This window comes from Tyto alba, unplaced genomic scaffold, assembly GCF_018691265.1.
Source record: "Tyto alba isolate M040663 unplaced genomic scaffold, T.alba_DEE_v4.0 Super-Scaffold_21, whole genome shotgun sequence".
Classification (NCBI taxonomy): Eukaryota; Metazoa; Chordata; class Aves; order Strigiformes; family Tytonidae; genus Tyto; species Tyto alba.
Genome location: NW_024881295.1, coordinates 21,416,848 through 21,439,549, shown reverse-complemented (window position 1 = coordinate 21,439,549; position 22,702 = coordinate 21,416,848). Strand labels below are relative to the sequence as shown.

At 49.8% G+C, this 22,702-nt stretch overlaps 1 protein-coding gene across 1 annotated transcript in view; it reads right to left on the bottom strand.

Annotated features, from left to right (window-relative positions):
- LOC116962343 (protein mono-ADP-ribosyltransferase PARP12-like) overlaps nucleotides 1-22,480 on the bottom strand; it is a 29,025-nt gene extending 6,545 nt beyond the window's left edge. Inside the window, exons 1-16 of the mRNA XM_032995757.2 lie at nucleotides 22,388-22,480; nucleotides 20,767-20,804; nucleotides 19,217-19,352; nucleotides 18,637-18,757; nucleotides 17,502-17,592; nucleotides 16,191-16,266; nucleotides 15,328-15,458; nucleotides 13,343-13,494; nucleotides 11,826-12,937; nucleotides 10,589-10,676; nucleotides 6,584-6,686; nucleotides 5,929-6,049; nucleotides 3,929-4,165; nucleotides 3,681-3,799; nucleotides 2,795-2,843; nucleotides 1,519-1,630 (exon numbers count right to left, since the gene is read on the bottom strand). Of these exons, the coding sequence (XP_032851648.1) occupies nucleotides 12,657-12,937; nucleotides 13,343-13,494; nucleotides 15,328-15,458; nucleotides 16,191-16,266; nucleotides 17,502-17,592; nucleotides 18,637-18,757; nucleotides 19,217-19,276 (912 nt within the window). The 5' untranslated portion in view covers nucleotides 19,277-19,352; nucleotides 20,767-20,804; nucleotides 22,388-22,480 and the 3' untranslated portion in view covers nucleotides 1,519-1,630; nucleotides 2,795-2,843; nucleotides 3,681-3,799; ... (3 more) ...; nucleotides 10,589-10,676; nucleotides 11,826-12,656. The remainder of the gene's footprint in view (nucleotides 1-1,518; nucleotides 1,631-2,794; nucleotides 2,844-3,680; nucleotides 3,800-3,928; nucleotides 4,166-5,928; nucleotides 6,050-6,583; nucleotides 6,687-10,588; nucleotides 10,677-11,825; nucleotides 12,938-13,342; nucleotides 13,495-15,327; nucleotides 15,459-16,190; nucleotides 16,267-17,501; nucleotides 17,593-18,636; nucleotides 18,758-19,216; nucleotides 19,353-20,766; nucleotides 20,805-22,387) is intronic.
- Between the last annotated feature and the right edge of the window lie 222 nt (nucleotides 22,481-22,702).

The window sequence follows — 22,702 nt, the reverse complement described above, 5'->3', positions numbered from 1 at the left end:
GGGATCTAGATGCTGCCTTACTCCTGCTACGTCTTTTCTGCTTTCCATCAGTGCGACCGCGGTGCCTTGCATCGAGCTCCCCGTCCCAGGTGCTCTCATGGTTTTGCCGTTTGCTGGAGATGCTCAGGATAATTCCCGCTGCTCCCCCCAGCCTGGCAGCCGGCGCTGCCCGCACCAGACGAGGCCCTGGCACGTCAGCGAGGGACGATGCCTCGGAGGCTGGGGAAGCCCAGAGCCTGCGTGCAGGCACCCCGAGAGTCGGGCAGCCTCTCCGGTGAACGCCGGATTCACCAGCCCCCACACAGTGACGTGCCCGGGTTGTGTCAGATGACTCAGACTCAGTTTTATTGCTGGGGAAGACGTGAGGATAAAAACTCTGCGCGCTCACGTCGAAGAGCACAGTCATGAAGTGGAGCTATGAGAAGATAAAACCCAGAAGGAGCTACGGGGATGCTGCTCAGCCACCATCTGAGTGCTACTTCACTGGCCTGCTTACAGCTCACCCGAACTGCAGAAATCTTGGACAAACTTCTCTCCTTTCCCAGCTGTTAAAGAAGGCCACCAGAGAAGTCATGCTCTTTTTCCAGCCCCAGATAGGGCAAGGGGACATCCTACCTGTCTCATGCTCTCTCAGACTGGCTTGGAAGCTACTATATGGCAATGCACACCACCTCCTCTGGGCATAAAACATACACGCTTTTTAACATTTTCACCAAGGCTGCCTTCCACAGCTTACAGCCTCCTTCAACTATGAAATATCATGAACAACCATCACTGCACATGATTTCATTTTAAGCTCGACACAGAATGCATATGTACTATAGAAACTCAAATACAGTTCATAATTAGCTTAAGCTGTGGTGTCCCTGCCCTTTCTTCTTCCTTGTTCCTTCCCCCCCCCCAAGGCAACAGCCACAGCAGTTTGGCTGGGGGGTGGTTATGCTTGGAAAAGCCCTAGCTGTACGGCACATTCACACGCATGGAAAATCAGAGTCACCAACATGTGATGCTCACTGTGCACCATGGTAAACTGGATTCATATAGAAAGTCCAGTTACAATGCATGCAACAACCACCTACGCTGCGTATGCACAAGAGGGAAAACCTATCCATGATGAATTAGTCACTATCTTTCCTTTCATCATACTTGCATCCTTGACTCTTGATTTCACAACTGTAAATATATAAAAAAGGTTTTCATATTTGCAGCCTTAGCTCAGCATGGTGTAACATCAAGGAAACCGGGACTCTACTCTAAAATGTCTCTGTTCAAACCGGAGCCACTCCCGGTTTTGATCAGTCTGTGAAAACTGCTTCCATGTTCTCTATTTTATGTTTCACTTCCTGCTCCTTCCCCTTCTTACTGTGCTAAGAGAGGCTGCTTATACTCCACGAAATGTTCCCTCGTTGCTCTCACATACAAATAGAAAAGCATTTCCAACGACATTTTGGAAAAGAAGCTGGGTGCCAGCTAGTTCTCCCATAAGTATGTCAAGAGGTAAGCACGGAGATCTTTTACCTTCGAAATCTATCTTGTATCTCTGTGAACCAGCTTGAAATTCAGAAGTGCACGGATGAGTTTGCAGCTCCACATTTGCAGAAGTTACAGGTGCAGCACCTTGTTCTGGGTGCTACAAAGGAGAGGGATATTTGTTAGCAGCGGGCTTTGGGCCACAGTGGTGTCGCACATTTAGCAGGGTTGGATTTAGCTTCGACACAAGTCACAGGGAAAAACCAGTGATTTAACCCAGGCAAATCACAGACTCTCCTCTGAGCTATGTCAGGGTGTCTCTGCTGTCTTGGCCAGTCCCTGCACCACAGCAGATCACCAGGGCTCTCTCCTGTCCCTCTCTTCTCCCTGTGCCCCCCACCAAGGACTGCTGCAAGTGCACCAAAGTGGCTGCAGTACAGCCTGATTACATGTGCATGTCACCTCCCTTCACCCCCCTTGCTCAGTGCCACCCAAATCGCTCCCTGCAGCGCTTCAGCCTCCTCTGATTGCCCGGGGTGGGGGGAAACAGAGACTCCCTGGAAGTGGGAGCTGCGATTCCAGGCTCCAAAGTTATTCCCAGGTGAGCTTATAGATGGGGATGGCTCCCAGAGGCTTTGATGGAAAAAGCAAGTGGCTTTCAGAGATTTGGTTTTTTCGGCAGAAGTAGGCAGAAAGTGAACCCTTCTCACATACACAGAACTTTCAAATCAAAATGAGTTTTCAACAAATTCCCCAGCCACCTGTAAAGGCAGCCTGTTTTCAGAGTTGAATTTTCTGGGAGCACTGAGGAAAATGAGCAAAAATTAGAGAAAAGTGCAGGGTGATCAAGAAAGCACTGTTAGAATATCTGCATTACTTTTATTAAATAAAGCTAGCAGGTGCTAAGTTCAAAGGAAAAGGGGAGCTTCCTTCAAGCAACATTCAGTTCAGATGTGGGAATACTTGCCACAAGATGTTGTGGATGTTAAAAGTTTTTTCAGATTTAAAAAGTGATGGAATAATTATTGAAAGAAGAACTCGTCGAGGGTTATTACGTATATAAATACCAACCCTGATGCTGGAGATCCCCAAGCCAAAAATTGCTGGAGGCAGGGAGAGCATTTGGGGAAAGTATCGCTACATACTTGCCTTGAGCTTATAATTTCCCTTTGACACTTGTGTCATCCAGCGATAGGGACAGGCTCTGAAGCTAGATGTACCTCTTGTCCTGGTATGCTACAGCTTTTCCCACACTTTGGGGGAAGGAGACAGCAGGGAGGGAGTGACTGGCATGAGGTGCTGCGTGTGAGAGGGAGATGCTCACCTGCTTTCCGTATCCAACCCAATAGAGGCAATACTGGCAGCTTTCCATCCTGCCGATGAAGCGGGCATCAGTGATCGACAGAAAGTGCAGAAAGATGACCACGGGCAATAAAAAAAAAAGGCAGACCAGTTTCTGGCAGTCCCAAAAGCATTTGCAATAAGTCTGCAGACCTTTGGAGTGCTCCGCAGCACTCCCTGGCTCTTATACCCTCCTCCAGCTCTTCCTGCTGTGGGTCAAAATCTGGACTGATCTGCGCTTAGTGCTCAGCAGTTGCAATTAAACTGCAGTTTTCTGGGGGAAGGGGAACTGACCTGGTTGTGATGCAGATGCTCATGAAGAACAAGACCCAGTAGACCCTACGGGCTGCTGACGGTTAACGCTGAACTTCTGTGATACCCCCCAGCTCTCCCTCAGCCCCCCCAGCTCAGCACAACCGCCCTCAGCTCTCCCACCATCCCCTCCCCATACCCCAATCCTGCATGTTCCTACACCACCCTCCCCTATATCAACCTACAGCTGCCTGCACCCGGCCAGCCCTCCCCGCAGAGGGGGCCCAGAGCTAGGCTGGCTCTTCCCGGGCAGCGGGGGTCCCTCAGGCCCCCCCAGAACTGGACGGGCACCGCCACTTACAGACCCGGCAGCAGAAGGCTGCAACACCCCAGGGCATCCTTGCACCATCTTATATGTCCCCGTGCCTTCTCAGTGGAGGATCCCCCTTCTTCCCATCCTCCCCTTCACGCTCCTGTAGCACTGCCTGCTTGCAATCCACAAAGCACTTCTCATTCCTCTTGTGCTCCTGCCTGCAAGCCTTCTCCCCGGGGCACGCTGCGCTGCAGCGTCAGTCACATCCCACCTACATGAGACAGAAAGCAAACAGGTATCTCACCTTTGAAGTTGATCACATACTGCTGAGAACCTGCTCGAAACTGGAGAGTGCCTTCCTTGTCAGCCTGAAATGCCTTCTCCACCTGCGAAGGTTACAGTGGCAGCACAGTGGTTTGGAGACTGGAAAAACAAGGGGAATTATCCATCAGAAAAAAGTTTTGGTTTAGAGAGCCTGCAGAGCAGCATTTTATTTGCTAAGCAGGGGTAGTTGCCTATGACTTGGAGTCTTCCAGTGCATCCCAGACCTACCTCATCTCCCACCAGAAGCTGTTTGCTGGGCACTGCATCCACAGATGAGGTCTGGTGGGGTGGTGTATCCCCAGAGTCCTGCCCATCTCTGTGGCCCGTGGTGCTCTCCACCTTCTCCTCAGCCCTTCCACGCAGGATTGGAGAACATCACCACGGCTCTCAAAACAGTCACGTTTTGCTATTGTTCCTTGTCAGCACGTGGGATAGCTTTCTGGCTCTCTCTTCTGCAATGAGTCGCTAGGATGTCCAAAGCAAAAGAGCATTCTCCTCACAGGTGCACACACAGCATAACAATTGCTCCCATTAAAGCAATTCTGAAAGGCTCTGATTGGCCAAGAAAATAAATGGTGTTCAGACCTCAAGCTCACAGGGTGCTACCTGATAGAAGTAAAATTACGAGAGGCTGCTGAATACATCAAAATGCATGTGTGCCACGGGGATGCACTGAGGCAAGACCCGAGACGTGTGTGAAAGGCACTGCTTGCGTGAAGGGCAAAAGAAACTCACGGGCAGGGAGGGGAGAGGTGCTTACTGCCTCTCGGTATCCCTGCCGCTGGTTAGGGTCATCCAGGCAGTACCGGCAGTTTTTGGTACTGGCCACGGGGCAAGCACCAGCGTGAGACATGCCGAGAGGAAAGATGTGGAGATGGGAGGAAAAGGAAAATCAGTGTCTGGCAGCTGTGGAAACCCGTGACCTCCGTTATCACCCCTTCCCTTCTCTGTGTCCACCTCCTCCTGCCAGCGCAGATATTGCAGCGCCGTCCCACCACCAGTCCGGGCGGGTCGGGTGTGAGAGGACACCTCCACCACACTTGTCATCTGGCCGGCAGCAGGTTTTTCTTGTCATCTGCACGCTCAGATTTCCCTGGGCCGTGTCGTGACAAAGCAAACACGAAGGCAGGCTGAAGTAGAGCAGCTATTCAGGAAAGGCATAGCTCCACCACAGACCCCACTGCTGTGACACAACACAGGCGCTAGAAGTCTGCAGCAGTTCAAGAAAGACCAAACATACTTCACCGGAGAAGAGAAATCCAGTAAGGGCCATCAAATACACATATGTTATTTCAGCCTTAGGAAGGCCTCGAGTTGCATGTCACTGGCAGTGAGGGATGTCTCACTACCTGCTGTTCCTCCCCTTCTTTTCCAAGGATGCAGTGCCTGCTGCTGCCGAAGGCAGGAGCCAGGCTGGCACACTTGGGCATGTCCCTGCTCAGCCACTCTTACACAGAGGGGCACTGGAAAATTGCTGACACGTGTCCTCTTGTCGACCTGGAAGGCTCCTCTTTTGATCCCATCACACAGCCAGTTTCGAGCTATCGCAATCCCACTCCTCAAAAATGGATGTGGGTACCTAAAATAGTGCCTGTGCACGATCTAGGTCTTCTCTTTTTCTTCTTCGAATACCACCCTATCCTTTCAGCTTGCAAACATCAGTCCTTCTGTGTCCTCCCCAGCAAGCAGCCCCGCAGTCGAGCAGCCACCCTGGGGCGATGGAGAACCACAGGCTGCCTCCCACGAAGCTCTCCTCCTCCACAGCCTCGGCTAATCCAGGTCTTCTCCTCAGCTCATCCTCTCTCACAAGTCCTCCATCGCTCGTGGTGCCACATGCACCATGACCCACCTGTTGGTCTCAGACTATCCTCCTAATACTCTTCTTTTTTTTGTGTGTTGAATACCATGACTTTATTTTTCTAATCTTTTAACTGTACAGGTCTCAAATAGCTCCAGCAATTAAATCGCTCATTTAGCCAAAAGAATGGGAAATTTTATATATTTCTCACATTTTATGTTGTCAGACACAAACAGCATCTCCTCTGCTTCTCAAATTACACAATTAATTTTCTAGCAAGTGCTTTTAAAGATGTGTGTTCCCTCTAGCTAGGACGGATGCTTCTGTTGGTCATGGGGCTACATGAGGCATATTCAGGAGAGAAGCCGCGCTACAAAGTTAACAGAACATCACACGTATTAAACACGTTATAAACAAGTAAGTATTCTACCTTCAAAGTTTAGCCCGTATTTCTGTGAATGAACTCGAAATTTCAGAGTGCCTTCCTGATCCGCCTGGAGCACCTTCCCCACCTGGGCAGATGTCACCAATGCTGCAGACTAGGTTGAAGGCTACAGAAACAAAAGTAGTGATGGTGTCTGTTATAGGCAGCTGGTTTTTAATGCTCTTTATAAGATTGGTGGAAAGGTTTAGCATAACATCAAGACCAAAGTAGTTAATAGTCAAAGTAGTGCTGCACTGTACTTCAGAGAAACAGCTTTCCAAATACAACTTTGTCAGCTTTCCAGTGAGTCACGACATTCCCTGCCCTCCCCCAAAATTTATATAACGTATATGTAATGAAAGTGTGTGCATGTGTACAGGGGAAAAAAAAAAAAAAAAAAAAAAACAAAACAAAAAAAAACAGCCTTGGCAAAGATTTTAGCTACTCCCAGGACAGAAAATTGTGCTTAGAGGTGGCATTCAGAAACTCCCCCAAGAGTACACTGTGACACTTCAAGGGTTGGCCAGCACCACGGGACTATGGAGAAAGCCCGCGTGCCACCTGACAGGCAGGCCTCGCAAAAACCCAAACATTCAAAGCGGGACTTCTTTACTAGTGACTGGGGCTCGGAGCTGGGTTTCAGGGGTGCAGCGGAGTTTACCTGCTTCCCCTACTCGATCCGCCACAGGGAATCATCCAGCCAGTATCAGCAGGTTTCCATGCGGCCAAATGAGTGAGCCTCAGGAAGGATCAAAAGCACAGAACTGTCTCAAAAAAAAAAATGAAAGGGAAAAATTAAAAATAAATAAATAAATAAGTAAATAAAAAGGCGATCAGCTTCTGGCAGGTTGCTTAACAGTAGTCTTGAGAAGGAAACCCCCACTCAGCAGGAATTCCTGGACTGTGATCATCATTTCACAGCCCAGAAAATTGTCTGGTTTCCAAATCCTCAGGGCAGAGAACGAGTCCTAAAAAGTTTTTTTGTTTTCTTTGTTGCCTGTACTTGAACCCAGATGTCCCATATGCTGCCCCCTGAGCGAGCCAGCACATGGTATGTGCACTGAGCAGACACCTGACCCTGGTTAGGTAGCAAGAGTACTGTTTGCTTGCTATTGATGTTTCACCTATAGAAGCCAATACTTCTGAGTTTCCTTGGGTTCCCCAACAAAACCTCAGCATATGTGGGAGTAGATCATCTGGCTACCAAGCCCACGTCCCTTCTGCTGCCCACTGCAATGAGCTGCTTCCCCGTGACAAGCAACAGCTTTCACAATCCTCATGAACGCACAGAGTCGTTAGAGGATTCTGACCATTTTTATCTCGGTTGATAGCATTCACACCGAGAGGGGTGCTGCAAGTGGCCTTTCCATCTGCTGTGCAGTGAAGCTTTTGCTTTACTTACAAGTCCTGTTAGTTATATTTCAGATTCAAGAAACTGCCTAGACACCACACGTTAAGAGGCGCAAATAGAACTAGAAGTTGAAGGGAGTAAAAAGAAAACAAATCCAAAGCTTGATCTGAGAAGGGAAGGAAAAGAAAAGCTGGTGAGCGGGACATGGAGTTACTCAGACCATACAGAAATAGCAGCATCTGGAGGAGGTCCTGGTGGGAAAAACCTATTTTTCATAGTGCTGTCACAAAGTTTAGGTTTGGTTAGTAGCCTACGGTTCCATGCAGTGAAACTAATCACATCTCAGACTACACTAAAGAAATGTAAAGAGGCCCTTCTGTTAGTAAGGAATTTGACTTAGTCAAAAAAAAAAATCCCAAAGTGGGAGGCAATTTTTGAGACATTATGAGGGATGTGAGGACTTTCAGTCAAATAAGTTCTGTGAAGGGAGAGATTGTTTAATCATTAATACAAGGTCAGATTGCATGAGGATCCAAGAGGAAAAAGGATGTGGAGAAGACTCTTTGAAGAACTTGTTTGAGCTAGGAGGCAAAATGAAGATCAACTGGCTCTCAGGACAGAAGGACAGATCACAGCTTCAGCCGGATGGCACAGAGTATAGGTTAAAAAGTCATAAACCTACAGGAGCTTTCAATAAGAAAACAAACTGGAAGATTGCTATCCAGAAGGACCTTGACAGGCTTCAGAGGTGAGTCCATGGCAAGCCTCATGAAGTTCAACAAGGTCAAATGCAAGGTCCTGCCCATGGGTCGAGGCAATCCCAAGCACAAATCCAGGCTGGGTGAAGAGTGGCTGGAGAGCAGCCCTGCGGCGAAGGACTTGGGGGTGTTGGCGGATGGAAAACTGACTGTGAGCCAGCAAGGTGTGCTCACAGCCCAGAAAGCCAACCGTGTCCTGGGCTGCAGCAAGTGTGGGCAGCAGGGCGAGGGGGGGACCCTGCCCCTCTGCTCTGAGCTCCTGAGACCCCACCCGGAGTCCTGCGTTCAGCTCCGGGGGCTCTGATGTAAGAAGGACATGGAGCTGTTGGAGAGGGGCCAGAGGAGGCCACGGAGATGCTGGGGGGGCTGGAGCAGCTCCCCTGGGGGGCCGGGCTGAGAGAGTTGGGGGGGTTCAGCCTGGAGAAGAGAAGGCTCCGGGGAGCCCTTCGAGCGGCCTCCCAGGGCTTAAAGGGGGGGCAGGAGAGGGGGGGAGGGACTCTGGGTCAGGGGGTGTAGTGACAGGGTGAGGGGTAAGGGTTTTAAACTGAAAGAGGGTAGACTTAGATTAGATGTAAGGAAGAAATCCTTCCCTGTGCGGGGGGGGAGGCGCTGGCCCAGGGTGCCCAGAGCAGCTGTGGGTGCCCCCTCCCTGGGAGGGTTCAAGGCCAGGTTGGATGGGGCTGGGAGCCCCCTGGGCTGGGGGAAGGGGGCCCTGCCCGGGGCAGGGAGGGGTGGAACTAGATGATCTTTAAGGTCCCTTCCAGCCCAAATCATTTTATGTTTCTATGCAAGGGGCTATCTGCAAAATGCAGCCAGAAAGAGTTTTCAAGAAGCAAGAGTGAAAAAGTGTAGAAGTTGTTCAAGAAAACAGAGATCAGTGTGACTTCTAACATCTCCTTTGGTCTTAGTAAAGGGAAAACCATTTGAAAAAAATCAAAATCATTAAGGAGATCGAAGCTGAAGGCACAGCCCAAGAAAAATGATTCAGAGAACACAGAGTGAAATAAAGCTTCTCTTTGGGAATAGGTAAAGACACGGCTTCCTCCAGTGGTGGGGATATCGTGTGTAGACACTTTCCAAGTGGCTACAGGTTGAGCACTGGCACACCGATTAATGGGCCCTCTGACATTGCAGTAAAGCATCTGGAAGGAAAATCTAAGCTTATTAAGAACAGATGGATAAGAACCAGGTCAGCCTTTCCTATTGCTCCTATTTGTAATCTAGATGTAAAAGTAATCTTGGAAAGACAGATTGAGTTGCTTTGGGAAATGCTGTCTAGGACTCAGCATACCAGACAATAGGTTCATCAAAAGAAACAGGACTTCAAAAAAACAGGAAAAATTAGAAAAAGTTGTTCCCTGAGCAATGGAAGTCTGATTCTTACAGATCTGTCTCCTGCAGCCCCTAGATGAGGACCCCTGCCCTCCCCCAAACCCTCAGGCCCCCATCATTACCACAGCTACACGCTGATTCAGGATCATTATTCCCTCGATCCAGAAACAGTCTTGTTAAATAATGCAATTGTTGAGCATGTCACGCCAAGAACAATATCTGAGTTTTCTCCACCTGGCACCCATACAGTGGTAGCGCCAGGTTATGGGGCTCAGGTTGATTTTTAGGAGTTTAAATGTTTTGGAAAATAACATGCCATTCAGCTTGTTCAATCGAGCATTAAGTTTCTATGGTTTAATCATCCCTGTAATAAACTCTGTCAGAATTCTTTAAAAGGATTCTTAAAAATACCAAAAAGTCAAATTTGGCATCACTAAACTAAAAGACAGCCTGAAAATGTTTTGAGGTGTTATTTAATAGAAAGCCTAGAGCAGGTGCATGAATATGTAACCAACAACTTTAAAGCCAGGGACACTGTGAAGTCCTAAGAGCACCACAAGAAAATCAATTAGAAATGCATTACATCAAAAAGATCACTTGGGCTCCCTCCTCTGCATTTGGGGACTCTTGCGGGGGCAGCTGGCCTGTCGGCAGAGCCCTCTCCCTCTGCTCTCCCGCAGCTTCCAAGCCCCCCCAAAACCTCCCCACGGTGGCACAGGTGAAGTGCTCCCGCAGCACCTTCCTAACAGGGACCATATTCCAAAAAATGGAGAAATTAGCGGTGGCGTGGGGAAAAGAGCAGCAACACACTCCTGGGGGTTGGCACCGCTCCTTTTGGCGGTGACACGGAGGGAGGGTTGCAGCGAGCGACCCTGAAATGGCTCGGGCTCCTCAAGGAGCTCTCCCACTTCAGATCCGGTGCTCCAACACCTACAAAGCCAAAGAGCAGTTCCACCTCGGCCGTCCCGCGCCGCGGCACGCAGTTATCGCTGCACACACCGGACTCCAGCCTGATCTTCTCGTATAATACCTGGCACCTACTTGCTGGAGGCTGCGAGAGCTCTCCCTGCTGTCAGAAATTGTTTTGGCTTATTGGAAAATCTCTTATTCCAAACGCTGCGTGTTTTCACCTCCCCTCTCCTCTCTGCCAGGTTTACTCTTTTTCAGGCCAACAAAACCCCCCTTTTTCGGTGCCTGGCCTGCCCCTCAGCAGGCTCTCCCTTACCTTCTCCTGCCTCTGAGGAGGTTGGTGATCACACGCTGAGGCCCACCTTGCTGGAAAGGGCTTTTTCCCACGAGATTCACGGTTTCTTCTGTCATGGTGGAGAAGAACAGGGGAAGATGGTTTGTACAAGGGCATCATTCCACACAGCATTTTCTCTAATGGCAAAACTCTTCCCAAACCCTCCATCTCCCAAAGGCTGCTTGTACAACCCCCCACATACGCTGATGAAGCAAAGGAGCAAATTTACACAGTGTTGTAAGAACCAAGGCGGGGTGACAGCTGGAAATGGTCATTATTTCCATCCCTGAGAATCTGCAGCTTGGAGGCAGCCAGGGGAGGGCGACTGTGGGGTGAAGGCTGCCATAGACGGCACCCACTGGGTGCCACGGCCAGGCAGCAAGTCTGCAAACTGAAAAAGACCTCTGTATAGTCCCACCTAGTTAAAAAGCCAACAGCTTCAGTCGGATTTTCTGTTGCTGTTTGTACAAATAATGCTCAGATTCATGTCTGTGCGAAGCACAGGATGCAGGTCTATGACCACTGACAAATCTTGGGCAAAGAGCTCTCCAAAATCCCTGCACTTTGCCAGTGCAGTGGTATTGATAGCACAAGAAAGCAATTAACCGTTGTACACCACCTTCCTTATTGAGAAAGGTGTGCAGCAGATAATTTACTGCCATTTGTTTTTCTTTCTTTCTTTCTTTCTTTTTAATGAAAAAATATCATGTATTCAGGAAAATGCCCATTTAAGTGACTTTTACTTCCTGAGTGCATGGAAAGCTCTCTGCTCACCTGTGGCTGACAAGATTAGGTCACTAATTTGCAAAAAAACAACCTTTAGGCTCCTGCAAAAGACGTGGGACGTGGAAGTGCACTAAATAGGGTAGCTCAGGGACTCACTGCAGTAAGAAAATGTCAGAAAGGCAGCTAAGGGCACTGATTGTGCCTGAGGATAGCAGGCTTTAGGAAAGCTGATGAGATCCTACACACATCCCCACTCTTGGTTCCTCCCACTCACCGCATGCCCAGCTGAACCACTTCTGACTCCTTTGCTGAATTACAACAGCTTATACAGCAAGACTGTTTAAAAATAAACCATTAATTTTTGTTTCCATGCTATCAGTCATCCCCAAAGCCATCCCACCATCCACCAAGTTCCAAGCAGTGTGCCCACCATCCAAGCTTTCCCCCACCCATCCCGGTGGGAGCACACGCTGCCGGGGCACTTCTCAATCACCTGGAGAAGCAGCACAATTCAAAATAGCCACCGCCAACTTCAGTCTGCAGGGTGGGAAGGGGGGGGTGGCCGTGCCAGCGGCCGCCCCTCACAAAGCTCCTTGGCCTCACCGGTCGCTGCTGCTGCTGCTCAGCTCACCGTGGACCTTCCTCGCTGTAACTGCCGTGGCACAGTGGGGATCTAACTTCAGCAGCTGCAATCTCCCTGCTTCTCTTGCCATTAACCCAGTGGGGACAGAGCAAGGACAGGGTGTCACGGGGACGGGCAGACTCGACATGGAAGAACAAAGTGAGAAGAGCTGTCAGCAACGCGACCGGGAAACAAAGCAGAGTTCATTGCCAGCATTAATTACAATGCCTCCAGGATGCAGGAGCTTCCCGTCATTTAATGGAAAGACAGGCCATGATTCATCTCTCGTGCTCCAACGTAGGTACTTTCACTTGTCCTCTGTCCGCATTCCCCACCTTTAGCTCATCAGCACAATCACAGGCAGGAATCATCCCTAAGTGACTAAATCAGTGGATCAAGTTAACCGTATCCTCAGCAGTGCCACTTTCAGCAGCAGCAAGTGTCACTGCACCCAGCTACGCAAGGCAGGTACATCCCCATCCCAGGCTGGAGATAAGGCGGAGGTCAAAGTTTAGCGCTTTCTGCCACCAAAAGGACAGCCCCTACCAAAAAACTATGCCTCAGAATCCTTCAGGGGATTGGCACTGGTTCACAGCATTACGAAATGTTCTAAAACTACTGCTAAAATTCAACAAACATTTTTAAAAAATGCACTAAAGTGTAATTTATTCAGTGTAAATTCAGATGAGACTCTGCCATTCATTACAGAATCATACAATGGGCCTCGCTGCTGTACTCCAAAATATAGGCGGGGTAAATCTGGTGCTTCTCAAAGATGACAAAGATGGAAGGGTCTGTTGGGTCATCCACACAGCTGTCGTAAAGTCTGTTTGAATTACCAGCTCTGGGTGGAGGGCGAAGGTATTCAGGGTTTCCCTGAACAAAGTCTCCAACGAGAACTTGAGCTACAAACATGCTGTAGCGACCACCGCGAGAGGAGCAGTACTCGTGGGAATAGCTGGCGTCTCGGGCAAAGTAGCTTCCTAGGGACCAGAAGAAGCCACAGGTCAGACAATACATCAACCGAGGAACAAACATCTGCTGTCAACACTTGGGCAGCCAATGATTCAAAAACCCCAGGTAGCTCGACACGTATCCTTGCCAGGTGTTTCCACATCGACTTAATTTAAAGCATCAACAGATTCTAGCCACGTTTTGCCATCAACCTCCCAGTCCCATCTGTCCAAGAACTTTGCTGAGCAGTGGATACCTGAGGCAAAGAGGGGTGGTTTTAGCCCCTCCTGAAATGGGGTTGCTGAGGACGCTGCCTGCAGCCATGCAGTGCAGGGGGCAGGGACAGTCGGTCACCCCTCACGCACCCATCAGCCTGGCTGGGCTCTGCAGCCTGCGCTGCTACAGCCCCTGAACCCACACTTCTGCACTTGTACCTTTTCCATACATTGTCCCGTGAGTCCCACAGATCCTCCAGTCAAAGTTCTGCTCACAGATGGCAGACATGTGGGACGGATTCGTCCCGTGGAACAGGAGCCGCTCATCCACCCCTTTTGACTTATTGAGCTTCTTCATCTGCTCCTTTTGCCTATGGACCAAAAAAAAAAAAAAAAAAAAAAAAAAAAAAAAATTTAAAAATAGACATGTTACCCTGGTTCAAACAAGGACAATTTCCCAACTCAACTCCTCCTACTTTTGGGTCATGGAGGAACAGTGACACAAACCACTCTCAGTGGGGTTACTGCCTTCTTTGCACTTCTGTTGGTACCCTGCTGCACAGCTGGCTCTTTCCAGCAAAACAAAAAGTTCTCAGCATTGCGATGGACTGTGTCACCCACAACTTCATACCACATGAGAGAGTAAAGAGACAAACATCTCTTGACTGGGAATTGGTCAGCTCCCAGGTTATATAAATCCTGAACGCATAAATATGATTATAAAACTGAACCGTATGAAGCCACAGTGAAGACTGTCTAATCTCTACCCCCACGTTTATCACATATGAAGTCCCTTTAAAAAAAAAAAAAAAAAAAACAACCACAAAAAACCCCCACAAAACCAAAACACAGAACTCCTGTGTGGAAGAGACTGAAACAAAAAGAATAAATTTGAGATACCACAGCTCAGTCATGGTGAAGGAAAAGAACTTTCTTTTTGAATAACACTAGCAAGAACACCCCCCCCCCCCCCCCACAACCCGTTAGGTTATGTGGTAAAAGGCTCGTTTCCACACACACAAAAGAGCACAGAGACAACCCCGACAACCCAATCACGGAGAGAGGAGCCTCAGCCCTGGCCTCTCCCAGGGACCAGGGGCAGACCCAGCACCACGAGCAATGGGAAGGGTCCAGAGCAGCTCATGGACACAAGCAGGGTACTGCCTACGAGGGTGCGGGACTTGTTACGGTACAGAGGGGAAGAGCATTTGGGGATTGCACAGAATTTATAGTGAGATGTTTAACAGAGGAACTGCAGGTGGGAGAAGGGAGGGGTCAGGGTGGTCTGAGGAGGAACAAACACGGGAAAATAGATGGATAAGGGGGTAAAAAGGGCTGGTTGTGTGTAAACAGACAGCTGTCTGGCTAGTGGTCTTGTCTGGCCATGCCCTGTGCCTGACCAGCGCAGTCTGCCCTGTCTCCTCATTAAACTCAATTTCTGGCTCTTACCTGGATGATGGACTCTCCAGTCCGTGCGCACGCGCGCGTACGGGCATCGGGATGCAGCACCCGGAGTAGGACCTTGGGTCACAGGAGCCACGTGTGCACAGCACCAGCAGCTTCAGCAGGCGAGGGTGTGTGTCAGTGTGTGGTCACCAGCCAGCGTGAGGCTGGACAGCCAGTGAGGAGGGGAGCTGGCCTGGGAGCCGGGTCTCAGAGCAGTCTTAAGTCTGGCCCAAACGCTGGAGAGGCTAAAAGGTCTGAGCTTGCTTACCAGAAGGACCAGGAGGTCCAGGCCAACCACTGAAGACCCCACAAAGTCTATAGAGACCCACTTGTATGTGTGTGCGTGTCAATGCAGAACATAACTGGAGACAAGAAGACCCAGGGGTCAGCACATGGGTAGGCTGAGGGTCTAAGCCCAGCTCCTAGAGGGACCATATATGTGTGTACATTCCAGTAACAGGCTTTCACCCGAATCAGCCAGAGGAAGGGAACGGGATGAGGCTGTTGGTGCTGTTTAGGACTGCACGGGTGCTGTGCTGCCTGTGTTGCTTTCTGTGACCAGCTGTGTGCTCACTCATACGTTCTGTGTGTATGTGTGCCTAATGGGAACGCGTGCTGAACCTCACCCCCAGCCAGGCTTGGGCACCTCTGCTGGGCTGCTGGATTGGCAACTCCTAATGCAGGCTGTGGAGGACAATAGATCAGGAAATACCAGTCTCCTGCTACCATAAGGATAATGAAATAAAATAGATACAAACCACTGAAAAACTTGCCAGAGTGTTGGGTTCTGGATCCTTTGCACTTGGTGGATGTAGTAATCTTTCATTGTCTTCTCAAACAGCCTCTGAATTTTTCCGTACTCATTGGAACTGTAGCTGAGCTGTACCAACTGAATAGTTTTAAAACACCCAAAATAAGGTATTACTGACACTAACAACTCCCAGTCCTACCTAAGGACTCACTGGCCTCCTCACATTAGGGGAAAAAGCCCTGCCATTAAAATCACAAGCTTTCTAGTTAACCATCCTCTCCCCTCCTTCACCCTCACTCCCCATGTGGAAGCACAGGCACTGACTGAGAAAAATGAATGCAATCCCACGCAAGCTTCCTTTGATGGACACACCTCCGCATCTCGATTATTCTTACTTCAGAGTAACCTGAAGATTACAAGCACGGCAATATTCAGGCTGGAGAAGAGCAAATATCAGTTTCACCTTAATTTGACAACCTAGCTCCTTCCCTACAGGGCTAAGCCCTAGTTTTATCATGGCAAATAACATTTTGCCTCAAATCGAAGGAGGAGAGACTACAACACCCCTTAAGATGCAATTCATACAGTTTATCAGGTGCCTTGGGAGAGTGCAAAGGGCAGGTCAGACCGGTAAGGGCCAAAAGGGCCCTTCTTACCCTGTGTGGTGTATGTGGGGGGGCTCAGAGAGCCACCCAGGAGACACAGGTCTATTCTGAACATGAAACTGTCAGCCTGTTTCACCTCATAGTTGCTTATTTTATAAGACACATTTAAAATTTGGGAACATCTCAACAGTCTTGGGTCACGTTCTTGGAAAAATCAGTACGGGACACAGTTTGCCATACCCATTGGGGAGCTGGAAGGACCTACCCTGAACCCGACATCAGGCAGTGCAGATTGGTCCCATTGCAGAGGATAGGCAGAACTTGAGAGAGTTGTGTTTTGGCTGCAGGAAAGAAAAAGGAGCAAGTCAGTCTATGGTACTCCTAACCAACTCCGGAGGGTCCAGCCCCTGGCTCTACAGCAGCCTTCAGGTATATCCCTGGATTTTTATTTTACTTTCCACAAAACCATTATCGCATTCTCCAGTTTAGATTTCCACACACATCCCCGCGCATCCTAATGCATCTCTTGGCAGGTTAAGACACTGGTAGGAGAGCTTCAAATAGGAAGTAACGTGCTCCTAGCTGGGCTGTTTATACAACTGTGCCAGCTAGCCCTCCACACGTCCTGCTTGAACCTCTAGGACACTGGAGGGCAAGCCCTCTCCCTCCATGTGGGGCTACTCATCTCTAAATTGCTGGCCACATAGGTGGCCAGCCCCCAGCTAGCCCCAGGACCAAGCCCCTCAGGAGACTGTGGGCGGACACTCGTGTCCCGGAGGCACCACTGCACCAGCCAGTGCTCCACAGCTTCCAGCACTAACGGCCTCCTGGCACACACGTTTTAACCCAAGCAGCAAGAGCATTAGCGTCCCTTCAGGAGCTGCAGTTTGTTGTCTGTTTGATTCAACCCAGCCTTGGTTGAACCAACCCTTAAATTGAACGCTTGGCTTCAGATGAACTGTCTGCTGGTGAGTTTCTGAAGCAAATGCTTTTATTTTTTAAAAAATAAAGCAGTAGCCCAACTAAATTTTACAGCAGACATACTCAAAGTCTGTCAAGCTGAAGTTCCTTTAAACGAGCCATAAGATAGGGTACCCCAAAGAAGTGCATCCAGTTCTCTTAATTTAGAGGGATTTTCTTCCGTGTTTTATTTTATCCTCAGCTTTCCAGGGGATGACATCTACCTCCTCCACAGTTCTCGGGACTGGCAGTCCCTTGCTCTTACTCTGTGCACGGTTTATTTAGTATTGTTGGGGCATAAATCAAGGAATAAAAATTCCTGGCACAGTTGTGCCAGCCCTATGTGGCCTTGCTCTCTCCGGGAGAATAAATCTACTCTCGGGGTCTCTCACAGCTGCCAGAGACTGCCACCAAACATCCCTCCAGCACACTTCACACAACTGTTGCATGATTTACAAATACTATCACTGCAAAATTTGCCACTAAACCAGTCAGCAAAAGATAGCGAAAAATTAATTTAAGAAATCTAAAATTGAATTCTAGACAGGTAGGAGGAACTTCTTAGCAGACAGGTGCTGTCATCTAGAGACATTATCAAATAATAAATGTATATTACCTTCTGCCTTGTCCACCTTGAGAGGATGAAAATTTTGGCAGCCGGGCAACTTTTCTTTGAGTTTTATAGAACAAATTCGTTTGGACCATGTCTTGAAAGAAAAACACAATGACTTAATAGTTAGACAATTTATTGTCCAGGGACACATCCTTATGTGATTAGAAAAAAAATAAAACGGAGGTAGCCCTGAATACCTCATCGCAGTGCTCTGTCTACCACCCACACCCTGCTCCAGACTGCGAAACCACTCCCGATTGTGCTGCTTCTGCTTAGAGATCAGCAAGGTCAACCACCTGCTAGCACAGGTTGTGAAGCTCGAGGCAACCCAACCACCAACTGCACCTGCACGTGCATTCGCACCCAGGCTGCCGGCCAGAGAAAACCATGTCTGATGCCAGGCCTACAGCTGGGGAGAGGTTTCACTATGATGGGGGCCATAAATCTGGATTTCCTGGCAGTGCAGGATTGTTGCACGGTGCTGAGAGGAAAGTCTGCCCTCTCTTCTTGGTCCTGTAACAATATCACAGAGCACACGGTGTGTGACATGGCTAATTATCCACTGTTTCCTCCTTTAAACTCCACTCTTTTTATTCATGCCAGGAAACAGATTTAAAGTTTGGAAAGCCAACAGGAATTTTAAGATGGGTAAATAAATTAGAAACAGAAAAGCATTTCTCATTTTTCTGATTTCTCTCTCTCTTTGCTGCACTGTGTGCTTTCTCTCCCCATAGCTAGGTGCAAGAAGTCTGCCATGGGCTCCCTTCTTCTCCATTTGACTTCTCACTGCTTTTTTTTTCTGTTTTGTTTTTTCCTTTCTCATTTCTCCTCTTCAGTTGTATAAACACAAATGCATAAGCCAGATGCCATGAAGTGTTTACTCTCAGCTCTTCATCTGAACACACAATACTGTCGGAGATGCTTTCCCGAGTATAGATGCACAGGTCTAGAAGCTCGAGCAGGGCATCTCAAAACTGCAGAGAAATGTACATACTGCTCAAGCTGTGCTTGGAGAAAACTTACCGGGGGAAAAAGACCTGTTCAAAGAAACACAGTTATAGGGTAAAAAGTCTACGTGAAAGAGGCTACTAGAAAAAGGTACCCTGTGTAATGAACTTAAAACAAGGAGATACTTCACCTTCAAAGTTTAACTCATACACCTGAGAACCAGCCCTGAATAACACAACACCCTTCTGGTCAGATAGAAATTCTTTCTCCAGATCTTCAGATGTTACTGTGGCAGAGCAGTGATTTGGATGCTACAGAAAGAACAAGGAAATTACGCCTGTTAGAAACCAGCCTTTGGTCTAGGTGACACTGCGGGGAAATACCAGTGTTTCCCCAGGCCCCTATTATGGGATGCCATTTTGAACCAAGTCTCTAAGGCTTCAAGCGTTTTGTCCTTCGGCGGCGGAGGGGCGCGCCGCAGAAAACAGCCGCTTGTAAGGAGAGCGACAAAGCAGCCTCCAGCCCGCCTGCTCAGCTCCAGCCAAAAGACGTCCATCACCTCCCGGCAGCGCCCCTGCTTTCAAAGCCAGTCCCCTGGAAGCTTTCCCAGGGTAGCAGGACTGCTTCGAGGGACAATTAACAAGTCCGGGCCGCCGGGGCGGCAGCGCAGCCCTGCGGGGGTGCGCGGCGGTGCCCGCGAAACGCGCCGGCTGCAGAGCACCGTGCCCTCAAGCACTCGCCGAAAGATGGCTTAGCAACGTGGATCTCACCTCTTCCCCGTACTCAATCCACTGCCCAGAATCGTCCCACCAGTACCAGGTGTACTCCATTTCGGGAGCAGGCGGCTGAGTTGGAAAGACACCACGGGCGCAGAGGAGCTGACCGATGCCTGGCTGCTTGCTCGGCCTTACCATCAGAAGAGAAATCCAGATTAAAGTTTTTTCCAAAGCTACCACACTATGTGATATCGCCGGTCTGGTCAGAAGTCTAATCAATTCTCAGAAAAGGAGAGCCTTCCCTCTGGGAAGTGCAGGTTTGGCCCAGAACCAAGGAAGTGATGTTTGCATGTTTATGGGGTGTGTTAAGGCTCACAGAAATGACACTGACCTCTCTGGCTTGGACCTGGGTCACAGCGTTTCTCTAAAAGATATCGTTCTAAAATCCACACTGTAAGAAAATACGACTCGACGCAATAAACTCAGCTTGTTACGTGAAGGCCAGTGGTGCCTTGGCTATCAGGAGTAAGATTAGGCTTTCGGGCAGCGTGTGATCAGCTGTAGAAGCCAGAGAGCCTTCAGAAGGCACTGGCAGCATCACCTCTCCTTTAGAGTTGAGGAAAGCAAAGCTGCCGCTCACAGGTACGGTGCTGGGTGCAGGTGCCTGGGCGCTGGCAGCGGGGGGGGCTGCAGGGGTGGCCTCTCTGAGAAGAGACCAGGACCTGGTGCCCCACACGGGACACAACCAGCTCAGCAGACCCGCTGCAGGACACAGCTGAGCCCATCCGCTGAGCTGGTGGCACCCCTGAGAAAGCTGCCCAGCAGCGGGAAGCGTGGAAAAAAAAACACGAGTGGAACAGCCCTACAGGCAGCCACGGCAGCGAAGGAGGCGAGGAGGACATGCCCCAGGCACCGCAGCACGGGTTCCCCTGCAGCTCATAAAGACCACGGTGAAGCAGGTTGTCCCCCCGCACCCCACGGGGGACCGTGGTGAAGCAGATATCCATCCTGCAGCCTGTGGGGGGCCCCGCGCTGCAGGACATGGGCATGCCCCCAAGGAAGCTGCAATCCATGGAGAGCAGTCCCTGGCAGACCAGGCTGATCCTGAAGGACCGCAGCCTGCGGGAAGGAGCCGTGCTGGAGCATGAGAAATGTTTCGGGATGAGGGAGTGGCAGAGGGCAGCGCTGATGGGCTGAGGTCACCCCCCATTCTCCATCCTCCCCCGAAGTCACTTGGCGGGGGGAGGTAGAGAGTCAGGAATGAAGGAGTGAAGTTGAGCCGAGGAGGAAAGGGGTGGTGGTGGTGGGGGGAACGTGTTGGTCTAATTTTTGGGTTTGTTTCTCACCATCCCAATCTATGGGATTATTGCCAATTAATTGGCAATAAATTAACTTTCCCCAAGTCAAGTCTTCTTTGCCCATGACAGTAATTGGTAAGCAATCTCCTTGTCTTTATCTCAACCCATTGACTTTTCCACCTTACATTCTTCGCCTGTCCTGTTGAGGAGGGGGAGTGAGGGCGGCTGGGTGGGTGTCTGGCAGCCAGACAAGGTCAAATTCCCGAGAGAGAAAACAAGAAAATCTGAAGAAAAAAAATCACTTACCAGCAAAGTCTCTGTGCTCTACCCTGGAGACACAGGACCTACAAAGGGAACAAGCTGAAACAGGTAGCCACCAATAATTCAAATACAGAGAATTTTACTCTGCTTGCTGCCGTGCTTCAAACTCCTTTCCTTGTCCCGGTTTTGGACTCAAGCAACATTTTTCTATGCATCTCATCACTTTACTGGTCCTCCAACATCACCCGGCTGTGGAGCACATACACCCAGCCGAGACCTGCCCACCCACCTGCCGTGGAGTCTGCAGGGGTCCGTGGCTGAGCTACTCAGAGCTGCCTGAAGAATCTGAACACGGTATTCAAACAGAAGCTGGGAATGACCATTTATCCAGCTCTGGCACCCTTCATGCTTTGGCAGGGATCACGAGTATTCTGACCGGGCTAATCAGAGGAAATCGTTATAGGAGGAGCTTCCTTACGGAGCTGGTTACAGTACAAAGGTCCACAAACAAAAGGCTTGGCAGCCCCCAGACTGCCAGAACAAACAGGGAGGAAAAAGCCAAGTCTCCTTCGCAGCCTTAGCGTGCACCACTGCTGTCTTCAGACCACGATTGCTCTTTGTACGAGGTACCACCAGCAGCAACACCAGCCAGGGCTGTTCCTAGAAAAATGCTCCCAATTCATTCTCTCTCGAATCCCACCGCAGGAGATTCATGAGAGATCCATCACACCTGGGAACTTTTTTTGGACGTGGCTGCCCCTTTTCTCCCCTCTGCACAGCAGTGTGCTGCTGCTGCCACAGCAGAACTTGGAGTTTCTGTGTTTGAAGCGTGGGATTTGGGAGGGCAGAGGGGAAACGGAGGAGAAAGCAGAGGAGTTGATGTGTCCAGGCAGCTTTTCTTCACTGCCCTCCCCACCTCTGTTCCCTCTCTCCCAACTCCACAGATAGATGCAAACCCCTGCCAGCTCCCCTGCCGAGAGCCAGGGCTCCCAGTCAGCTTTTCAGAATGGCCAGTTGTGCCCTACTTTCACTTTCACTTGCCAGACAGCCCTTCTGCTCCTTGTAGGGAATTTCCACACACCAACTAACCCCAAACAGAAAGAAACAAAGGTGAAACACCTAATAAAACAGACCAGTGAAATATTTCACTAAGACAGGTAGTGTCCTTCACCTTTGGCTGAAGAGTTTGCTATCCAGTCTTGTGCAACTGAGAGACACCCCGTAAATTTGCTTTTTATATCTCCACAGGAATAGCTTTATACAGAGGAAATTTTATACATAAAAAAAGCAACTTCATGCCACCTCTTTTCTTACGCACTTCTCCCTCGCCTGGGAGAAAGGATGAATTAACGAACGTGTAAACGCAGCTTACAGTATGACTAACAGCGAGCAGGTATCCTTAAAGCCAAGCCCACAAACCATGAAATCCCCAACCTCTTTCCTCCCAGCTCGGCAGCACCCTGGAAAAGCTGCCAGAGCCCCGGCACGCTCCCCAGCTCCCGTACTCACGGTCCTGCTGCTGGGCCGCCCAGCCACCACCCTCCGGGAGCCGAGGGCATCACCCACACGCCCGCCCCTCAGACGAGCCCTGGGAACCCTTGTTCCACGTGCAAAAGGTCCCCCCGGGGGGTGCAGTTAAAACCCTTGGAAATGAAATATGACTGGCCTGTTCGAGCTCCCCGCGAGCTCCCAAGCGCGCGCTCGCGCCTCGCCGTCCCTCTCCGCGGGACGTCACAGGTGCCGCTCCGCTAGCCTCCGACCCTTAAGGAAACAGAGCTGAGTAACATTTCCTTCTGGTTATTGCACCGCACGCATGCGCATCTGCCAGGCATGAGCAGACCGGCCAGGCACAGCTGATGCTCTTGGCAGATGCATCAGTAAAAATCAACATCCTTGCGAACGGACATAGTTCATCCCTGCAGCTTGGTTCCTGCTGTTGCTCGCCAGCACTTACCTTGAGCTCATTCCTCCCATCCTTCCC